Genomic DNA, 10,893 nt, shown 5'->3' with positions numbered 1-10,893 from the left:
ATGCCATATCCCGAATCCACGCCATGGACTCCGTGCCTGAAACCCCGTCTCAGACCGTTTTATCAGATGCCAATTTTGTTGGAGTAATCCGGGACCAGGACTTGTGGAAGGACATCAAGCTGGCCTATGATGGTGACGTATTTCTTGCTGCCCCCCCGAATGATGTGACTCGTCCTTCGGAATGGTGTGTGGTTGAGAGAGCGATGTATTTATGTCCCGGAGGCTGTAAGACTTCGGGTTCTTAAGTTGGTCCATGACTCTGTGTTGGCAGGTCATAGGGAGGGTACAGAAGACGCAGGAATTTCTGAGTCGTTTTTTCTGGTGGCCTACCTGTTTAAAGGATGTGAAAGACTATGTCCACTCATGTGTAGTTTGTGTCTGGTGCAAGGTCCCTCGTGTGGCTCCTACGGGACTCCTTCAACCGTTACCCATGCCATCTCGCCCTTGGGGATCCATCTCAATGGATTTTATTGTGGAGTTGCCCATCTCGGGCGGTTACAATACCATTTTGGTGGTAGTGGATCGGTTGACAAAGGCTGCTCACTTTATTCCATGTACCGGTCTTCCCTCAGCTGCAGAGACAGTGGATTTGGTTATCCAGAATATATTTCGGTTGCATGGGGTACCGGATGAGATCGTCTCTGACCGGGACATGCAGTTCACTTCTAAGTTCTGGAAAGGGTTTTGTTCGGCACTCCATATTGATGTCTGTTTGTCTTCTGCATACCATCCCCAGACAAATGGGCAAACAGAACGGACTAATCAAACCCTGGAGCAGTACCTGTGATGTTATGTCAGCCATCTGCAGGATGATTGGTTGAAGCTGCTTCCTTTGGCGGAGTTCTCGTATAACAACACTCAGAGCAGCTCCACTAAGGTAACGCCCTTTTTCGCTAACTTGGGTTATCATTCGAGTATTTTGCCTAGGTCACCGGTAGCAGTTTCGGTGCCCGCAGTGGAGGACAGATTGATGGAGCTACAGCAAAATCTGGAAGTTTTGAAGAACTCTTTGTCTTCGACTCAGGAGCGTTATAAGAAGTCGTCAGACACTCACCGGAAACAGGCACCCATGTATACGGTAGGGGACTCGGTGTGGTTATCCACCAAGAATCTAAAACTGGGTGTTCCTTCGCAGAAACTGGGGCAGAAATTCATTGGTCCATTCAAGATCACCGGGATAGTGAGCTCTGTGGCCTGTCGGCTGAAGCTACCACGGAATTTGAAGGTACACCAGGTGTTTCACATTTCCCTGATCAAACCGGTTTCCCCTAATTCGTTTCAGGGTCTATCGTGCCTCCTCCTCCACCGGTGATGGTTGATGGCCAGGAGCAGTATGTGGTTGAGGACATTATTGACTCCCGGCTCCATCAGCATCGGCTTCAGTATCTGGTTTGTTGGCAGGGGTACTCCCCCGAGGATGATTCCTGGGAACCTGTGGGTAACATCCGAGCGCCCCAGAAGGTTGCTCAGTTTCATCGGAGGTACCCGGACAAGCCCGGCCCTGGTTCGCCCTGAGGCCGTTTCTGGGGGGGAGTACTGTCAGAGTTCCGGGATTTCCAGTTTTCTTCTGAAGGATCTTGCCCTTTGTTAACATGGAGTTTTCTGTTCTGTTGCCCTACTTCCTGTTCATCTGTTTAAAAGCCCGCCCCTAAGCTTAGTCTAGTTGCCTGAGTATACTGCTTCCTGTCTACTCCTGCCCTGCTGCTCTTGGTTCCTGATTGCTATTTGGATCCTGTAGAAACACCCGTCACCGGCTCTGGACTTCACCTGGTCTCATCAAGCTGTGCCCGGACTCCGTCTGCCGTCTCTGGTCAGCACTTCTGCCCGGTTCCTTCCATTTCATATCCACCCTAGGACTTACATCACGTACGGACAATTTTGGACTATACCTGTTGCCCTTTCGTGTCTCGGCTGCTGCACATTTAGGCCTTTTGGGGTGATCGCCAGACAGCCCCTGTATAGGGGTTCGCTCCTGGTGGTCTCACTGGGGGAGTCCGGTGCGCGGCTCCGGGAATTCCCCTTTGCTCCGAACCTGGCAGGTATTTACTGTGTTTATGTTCTATTGTGTTTATGTTCTGTTCTGTGTACATATTGTTGGTTGCATATTATAAACGTCTTTGCACCAAGACCCCGTCTCTGGTTGACATTGCCCTAACGCAATCGAAATCCTCAGTTGATACAATAGTATTACAGCCTCATTATTTGTTCCAAGTACAACAACTGTTACTAGTGGAAACACTGATCAGTCACTCACTACAACATCTAGTGTTGTACAGCAAAACATGTTCTGTAGGTGTCAATGGAATGGAGCTTATACAGGAAAACATCAGTAGCCTAGAGGATTTAGTTGAATCATAATGTGATATTGTATGTATTATTTTACATTTTGGTATGTTTTCTAGGGTATTGCTGGTGGGAAAACATATCAAAATGTAACACATTACTTACTCTATATGCATGTGGTCATATTTTTGTTTTCCTTTACAAAAATTCAATAGAAATTACTCTATCACTTCAAAAACTATACCTGGCTGCTAGAATGATGCCTTGCTCTGGACATGTTGTTTGGACCATCCATTAGAATAAACTGGGTTTAGGGAAAAAATGCACGCACATAAACTACTACACTAATATTCAGGCACCTATATTATTAAAAATCCAGCCACTATGCAGTATCTGCATATGGTCTGGTCCCATACTTGTATTCCAATAGTGTCAAACAAATTATGATTGCGTGACATTATTGCATAATAAAGTATGGTGTTTTGTATGGGCTAAAGTCCCTGACAAAATTGTTTGTAAAAAAAAAAATACAGGGTGTATTGCAAAAGATAACAGACATACATAGGTAAAATAGTAATTCTGGACTTATATTTTCAAAAACAATTTGCCATATTTTTATTAGTCAAGTACATTCAGTAGTACTGTTTTTAGAATAACAAAAATTCCTGATGTTATAGCAATATAGTTATATCACAATAGCTTATGGGGACCACAAACACAACCAACCAACAAAAAAACCACAAATTATACCTATGTATGGTCATTTTCTCTTTTGTAATACATATGTGTTTGTGCTTATGTAAGCAAGTGATAAAAAACTATAACAATGTCAAAATTATACATGACTATGGCGATTTAAACTAAAATAATCTTTAAACTGATTCCTCACTTGTAGACCAGAAGTGGACACAGTGGTTCTAACACTACCATTCTCTACAAATGGTGCATTTAAAGCAGGCAACTCCTCAATGTCTTCGTCATTGCTTTCATGTAATCTACAGTAATTATGTAACACTACTGTAGCTTTAATGACAGCCTTGACGGTGGTTGGTTGGAGTTGGATGGTGGTTTGATAAATGCGCCATCTTGAGGCCAAAATGCCAAAGGCACGTTCAACATAGCAACGTGCTGTGGCCAATTTGCTATTAAATAGGGCTTTTGATCTGTCCAGCCCCCTTCTGGGATATGGACGCATCAAATGCCTAGACAATGCAAACCCCTGATCTGCAACCATTACAAAAGGGACAATAGGGCCATTAGTACCAGGCAATGGTCTTGGTGCAGGCAAACTTAAACTATCAGATATTAATCGTCTTGCTAAACGTGAGCTTCTGAAAATGCGTGCATCTGAGGCACTGTCATAGGCCCCAATATCAGCAAATAAAAAGCAGTAGTTTGTATCTACCATGGCCAAAATAACTACAGAAAAAACTTATGATAACTAAAATATCTTGATGCAGAGTTCGGTGGTTTTTTCACTCTAATGTGTTTTCCGTCAATGGCGCCAATACAATTAGGGAAAGCTGTTTTCTCCAAAAATTCATCTGAAATGTGCATCCATTCCTTTGTTGAAGGCAGCTGCATGACATGATGCCTAAGGGTCTCCCATAGAACAGTGCAGGTATGCAGGATAATCTTGCCAATTGTGGACCTTCCCAATAAGAATTCGAAATGTAGACTGCTGATGGATTGCCCAGTTGCTAGGTAACTGAAATAGAATAAAAACATGACATTTCTTTGACTATTCATGTAAGTTGTATTTCACACCAAATATTTGTATCATCCAATGACTGGCGAGATACTGTGTCTGGTTTTTTTTTATTTCTTTGGTTGGGAAAAGCATATGTGATCTTTACTTTCCATATTGGAAAAATATTTATTTTTGTGTTTAATAAACAAGCTTGTTTGATTTATGCCTCTTGTTTCTTTAATTTTTGTAGAGATAGAATGGTAGATGTGACTTCTCAGATCTTATTTTGAAATTCCACTATGGTTATGTGATCAATATAAGTTTTCTACAAAGGCCTTAATTTTAAATTACATAATTTCAACAAAATGATGCCTTAGCGACTTAACATGTATTTCAAAATAACAGATAAAGCATGAGTATACATGACAACACCTTCCGTAAAGTCACCAACAGTCGTTCCTCAGGGGAGATGCTGATGCGCATAGAGGTGTCCTGATGCTTCAAACGATGGTACACAAGGCCAAGGCTGTTGTCAAATGAATTCATGGTGAGATGGCAGTAGGCTTGGAATTTAGGTGGAAATTTCCGCATTTCCCCATATAAAATATTAAAATGCCCATGTGTTTTCCTGAGCTTCACAAGGGGGTGAATCCACATCCTTTTCTCCAGTGGTGGCTCTTCTTCAATCATATGTCGCCTAACCCCAAATCTCCTAGATATCAACCAGAGCAAATACATGGTTGCTTCATTGGAGAGAGACATTTTGGAGTGTGTCTAATGTGAGAATGAGCTCAGAAGCCATGTTTTTAAAGGTTTTTTTAGCAAACTAAACAAATTGGGTAGTTAATTGACCAATTTAACACACCAGGAGCACATTATAATGGGCTAACAAGGTTATTTGTGTGAAAATACGTATCTGAAAAAACGGACGGCACACGGACTGCACTCGTACGTATTGTATGTCAATACGGACATTCCACACGCACACACGGCTCGCATACGCCATCACACGGATGCCATACGTACCGGAGAAACGCCCCAAAAAAACGGAACACGGACCCGAAAAACGGACCGTATCATACGGACTTTTTTTTGCGGAAGTGTGTTTTAGGCCTTAGAAAGTGGAAGATCCCTTTCTCCCCCATGTCTATTACCAGGGTAAGGTTTCTGGGTAAATTGAAGGTTGCTGTAACACAGCACAGTGGAGAAATCTGTGTTGGAGGATATCAGCCATATGTTGTTAAGGCCCAGGAAGGGTAGACTGTGAGAAGTAAAGAAGTCTTAAATAACGTGGAATTTATTGCAAACAAACTGGGCATTCTAGAATGTTCCAGAAAAAAGGGATGAACAGAGTAAGCGTCAAGGAAATGGGTTTAAAGTAAAAGAGATTATGATAGTTTCTAGTAGGTTGGAGGGAGAATTATTGGGGAGTACTAGCTATGAGAATCCATGACTGGGAAATATATTGCCAGCAGTGAGGGGAAACTTAGAGAGAGAGAGATAGAGAGGGTGAAGGAAAGAGAGGGGCAGGCCTGTTTGTTTGTTTTAATAGGAGTGATCTGAGCTTTAGGAGCAGGTTAGTAGATGAGGCCAGGTGGGGAGGTAAAGGGGAACACAAGATAGTTATTTGTTTGGCGGGAGCTGGGATTTAGGGCTAGCGAGGGAGAGTAAGGATTAGTGAAACAAAAACTGAAAGGACAAATTAAAGAATGGGGATAGAGTAAGTGTTGGAAAAATAAAAGGTAAGCACAGTTAATTGACAGTGGTAACTCTTACCTATTGGTCACTTCGGCTACTGTCCCCAGTCTTATACTTACCTTCATCTTCTATCATATCATATCTTCATCTTCTATCATATCATATCTCCGGTGTTGGGAGATTTGGGAACTGATGGCAGCATCAGTGTTTACTGGGCACAACTCCATATATCTCCATGAGGCCATTTTTTTAAGTCCATCTCATTAACCATTGGTGATTCAACAGAGCCATTGCATTTGCCGCCAAGACACCCCATCCTGTGACCATACTTAGTTGCTCCACTGCACTGACACCTCGACAGCCCGCCGGCAGATCAATGGCACCCACCGCCATGACACCCCCAAGCCCACAGTATCACTGAGCCTCCTGAGCTGCAACACACCCTCCTCTGAGCCCACAGCATAGTTGACCGTGCCTTCTGTGACCATTTTAAGCCACTCCACCCCCGCCGCTTCCCCCTGGTGAGCATTCAGATTAAGACGCACCAGGATTAAAAGACGGACCCTCATTTCAACATTAAAAATTATTTTTTCCTATTTTCCTCCTCTAAAATTTGTGGTGCTTCTTATAATCCGGTCTTATAAAATAAAAAGTACAGTAATTATTATATCTAGAGACTTGAATATATTTAGAACATAGAAGTCTTAATTCTCAGCAATTTCCCTATAGCTTGCTTAATTTCTTTGTTACTCAGGCTGTATATTATAGGGTTAAGAAGAGGAGTAAAGACAGTATAAAACAGAGACAAAATTTTCTTTCTAGTTCCTTCACTTGGAAATAAATAGATGGTGAAAAGTGACAAATAAAACAAAGATACAACAGTCAAGTGAGAACTGCAGGTGGAGAAGGTCTTCTGCCTCCCGGTCACCGATGGAATTCTTAGTATGGTAGTGATAATATACACATAGGAAACCATGATAATTGTAAATGGAGAAATTGCCAATGGTATAACCAGGATAACATCTTCCATCTTTACTATAAATGTATCTGAGCAGGAAAGTTCTAATATTGGGTCCAAATCACAGAAGAAATGGTCAATGATGTTTGGTCCACAGAAATCTAAAAAACTCATTGTCAATGAAAACATGAAAACAACAAGAAAAACTATTATCCAAAATAAAATAATGACCTTTAGACAAAATTTAAGGTCTACAACTAAGGCATAATGTAGAGGGTTACAGATAGCCTGATATCTGTCATAGGACATCACAGTCAGAAGAAGACATTCCAATGTTTCAGAGGCTGCAAATAGGTAAAATTGAGTCAAACATCCAACAAAAGATACAGAACTTCCTTCACACAACACAACATGGAGCATTGTGGGCATAATTGTTGTGGAAAGTAGAATATCTGAGAAAGAAAGTTGTGTGAGGAAGAAGTACATGGGAGAGTGGAGCGATCGGCTGGAGGACACCACCAGAATGATGAGCAGGTTTACACATATAGTCACACAGTAGATGACCAGCAGGAGAAGAAAGATTAAAAGATTTACTCCTGGAGAGCTTTGAAAACCCAAAAGCATAATCTCAGTCAACTCGCTGAAATTGTGAGATTTAATATTCATTTTGCTAAAAACTTGTTAAATCATTCTGAGCATAAAATTCTTTCTAAATTTGACAGTGAAAAAATTAACCTAGGAAAGGTAAAAAAATAATTAAAAATGACTGATATAATTGTTTTCTTGTATTTTTAATTTTATAAAATAAAACAATGAAATAAAGCATGATAAAATCTAAAATTAAGATAAATACAATTATCATTATTATTGGAATACTTCTAATAAAAATTAATAGTTTGTAATAAAATAAAAAAAATAGTGTCTAATAAAATTGAATGTTATATTAGCAATAAACCACAAAAGGTACAAATCATTAAAAATCATTGATATTATTGTTTCTTTGTATTTTTACATTTATATAAAAATTTAAATAAAAACAGAATTTTAAAATCTAAAATTATTATAAACAGAGTAATCATGCTTATTGGAATATTTCTATTAAAATATTGTCTAATAAAATTGAATGTTATATTAGCAATAAACCACAAAAGGTAAAAATTATTATAAATGACTGATATTATTGTTTCTTTGTATTTTTACATTTATATAAAACATTAACTAGAAATAGAACTTTAAAATTTAAAATTAATATAAACACAATTATCATTATTTTAATAATTCTAATAAAAATGAATAGTTTGTAATAAAATAAAAAATAGTTAATAATAAAATTGAATGTTTTATTAGCAGTAAACCACAGAAGATAAAAATTCTTAAAAAAATGACTGATATTATTGTTTCTTTGTATTTTTACATTTCTATAAAAATGTTAATAAAAACAAAACTTTTAAATCTAAAATTAATATAAACACAATTATCATTATTATTTGAATATTTCTTATAAAAAAATTAGTTTCTATTAAAATTGAAAGTCGTATTAGCAATAAACCACGAAAGGTAAAAAATATAAAAAAAATGACTGATATTGTTTTTTTACATTTATATAAAAATTTAATAAAAACAGAACTTTAAAATCGAAAATAATATAAACACAATAATCATCCTTATTGGAATATTTCTATTAAAAAAAATATTTTCTATTAAAATTGAATGTTGTATTAATTATAACCTACATAAGGTAAAAATCATTAAGATTTACTGATAATATTGTTTCTTTGTATATAAAAAAAGCTGAAATGAAAATCTAAAATTAGAATAAACACAATTATCATAATTGTTGAAATATTTCTAAGAAAAAAAATAATTTCCCATAAAATTGAATGTTATATTAACAATAACCTACTATCTTCTTTGTATTTTTAAATTTATAAAAAGATAAACCCTGAAAAAAAACAGCATTCTAAAATGTAAAAATATTCTAAATACAATAATCATAATTATTGCAATATTTTTAATTAAAAAAAAATCTAATAAAATTGAATGTTAGATTAGCAATAAACCACAAAAGGTAAAAATTATTAAAAAATGACTGGTATTATTATTTCTTTGTATTTTTACATTTACATAAAAATTAAATGAAAACAGAACTTTGAAATCTAAAATTTATATAAACACAATAATTATCTTTATTGGAATATTTCTATTAAAAAAATAATTTCTAATAAAATTAAATGTTATATTAATTATAACCTACAAAAGGTAAAAAATCATTAAGAATTACTGTTAATATTGTTTCTTTGTATTTTTAAATTTATATAAAAAAACTGAAATGAAAACAGAACTTTAAAATCTAAAATTAGAATAAACACAATAATTATCATAATTGTTGAAATATTTTTAAGAAAAAAACATTTCCCATAAAATTGAATGTTATATTAACAATAAACTACTACCTTCTTTGTATTTTCAAATTTATAAAAATAAATAAAAATAAAATAAATAAATTTGAAATAAAAATAAAATAAAAACAGCATAATAAAATGTAAAGATAATATAATTACACTAATCATAATTATTGCAATATTTCTAAGTAAATAAAAATTCTAATAAAACTGAATGTTATATTAACAATAAAATAACTTTTTTCGCAAAAGTAAAATATTCACTTTAATGCAAAATTGTAGAAATGCATTACCTAAAAAAAAATCATAAAATATTTACATTTCTCCGTGAAATTATGCCAATGTTAGGCCACCCAAGAAATCCAAATTGAATAAACATTATAACATTATAACAAAGCAGTTTACCACTGAAAAATAAATAGTTTTAACATGAGAATAAAATAATGACACAGTGTTTTTAAAAGTGTTAAGTGACAACAAATAATCAAATAATAATGTGTACTTTTTTTATTAATAATTTTGCCTGAAATTTAAGTTTTTTGGTGGTAAATTTCTAATGTTCAAGATTCCTATAATTGAATATTCTATTTGTACCGATGAAAAAGTGTGCTTAACGACAAATCATTGTTTTTACTTTTATTTCATAAATAATTTGGACACATGAAAATAACCAACTTTGTAACATATCTTATAAGGGAAATTTGATTAATTCACCATTAGGATTATTGATCTTTTACTCTCAGTTTATCAGTAAAATTGGTAAAATCTATATTGAGTGAAGACAAAAGTTTAAAATCCTGAGACAGAAAGGACAGCCGCTGCTTTAAAAACTTTATGGAAAGAGGAGGAGCTGGAGGCCGACAGACATTTGGCTGCGGGTTCTATAGAAATTTTTGATCGATGACTGTCATCTTCTCTTTGACTAATGTTAAAGTCTGTGCTCACGAAAAACTCTTTAATTGAAACTTTCAAATATGAAGAATCAGTTCAGGAGGAGAGAGAAGCAGAGTCTTCTGATAAGATATTATTACAACGATTATTATTTTCATGTGTACTACTGATTAATGGGGGAAAAAAAAACAACGGTTACTCTTTAAAAACTATTCTGTGCAGAAGACTGTAACAGATCTTACAGATTCCAGGTGGCTTCATTCTAATTAGTTATAGGCACCCTGTTCATGTCAGGCAATTTTTCCTCTATCAGCCGGCTATAGCTCTACTATACTTACATGTCAGTCAATATCTCCTCTATTGGCCGGCTATAGCTCTGCTATACTTACATGTCAGGCAATTCCTCCTCTATCAGCCAGCTATAGCTCTGCTATACTTACATGTCAGTCAATTTCTCCTCTATCAGCCGTCTATAGCTCTGCTGTACATACATGTCAGTCAATTTCTCCTCTATCAGCCGGCTATAGCTCTGCTATACATACATGTCAGTCAATTTCTCCTCTATCAGCCGTCTATAGCTCTGCTGTACATACATGTCAGTCAATTTCTCCTCTATCACCCAGCTATAGCTCTGCTATACTTACATGTCAGGCAATTCCTCCTCTATCAGCCGACTATAGCTCTTCATTGCATACATGTTAATAAATTTCTCCTCTATCAGCCGGCTATAGCTCTGCTATACTTACATGTCAGGCAATTCCTCCTCTATCAGCCGGCTATAGCTCTTCATTGCATACATGTTAATCAATTTCTCCTCTATCAGCCGGCTATAGCTCTTCATTGCATACATGTTAATCAATTTCTCCTCTATCAGCCGGCTATAGCTCTCCTTTACTTACATGTCGGTCAATTCCTCCTCTATTGGCTGGCTATAGCTCTGCTATACTTACATGTCAGGCAATTCCTCCTCT

At 36.3% G+C, this 10,893-nt stretch overlaps 1 protein-coding gene across 1 annotated transcript; it reads right to left on the bottom strand.

Moving 5' to 3' along the window:
- Positions 1-6,359: 6,359 nt before the first annotated feature.
- On the bottom strand, positions 6,360-10,619 carry LOC142302916 (olfactory receptor 11L1-like). The gene is made up of 2 exons (XM_075344020.1): positions 10,567-10,619; positions 6,360-7,299 (listed from the first exon to the last, which is right to left on the bottom strand). The coding sequence occupies exons 1-2, from the start codon at positions 10,617-10,619 to the stop codon at positions 6,360-6,362; spliced, it is 993 nt and encodes a 330-aa protein (XP_075200135.1).
- Between the last annotated feature and the right edge of the window lie 274 nt (positions 10,620-10,893).

The sequence above is a fragment of the Anomaloglossus baeobatrachus genome, chromosome 4, assembly GCF_048569485.1.
Source record: "Anomaloglossus baeobatrachus isolate aAnoBae1 chromosome 4, aAnoBae1.hap1, whole genome shotgun sequence".
In the NCBI taxonomy this organism is placed as follows: domain Eukaryota; kingdom Metazoa; phylum Chordata; class Amphibia; order Anura; family Aromobatidae; genus Anomaloglossus; species Anomaloglossus baeobatrachus.
Note: the sequence above shows the minus strand (reverse complement) of the source record. Positions and strands in the feature narration are given on the sequence as shown.

Coding starts and splice junctions, on each gene's coding strand:
- LOC142302916 (XM_075344020.1), bottom strand. CDS start 10,619: ATGTATGCAATGAAGAGCTATAGTCGGCTGATAGAGGAGGAATTGCCT. Junction 7,300..10,566: donor GAGGAGGAATTGCCTGACAT/GTAAGTATAGCA, acceptor ACAAGTTTTTAG/CAAAATGAATATTAAATCTC.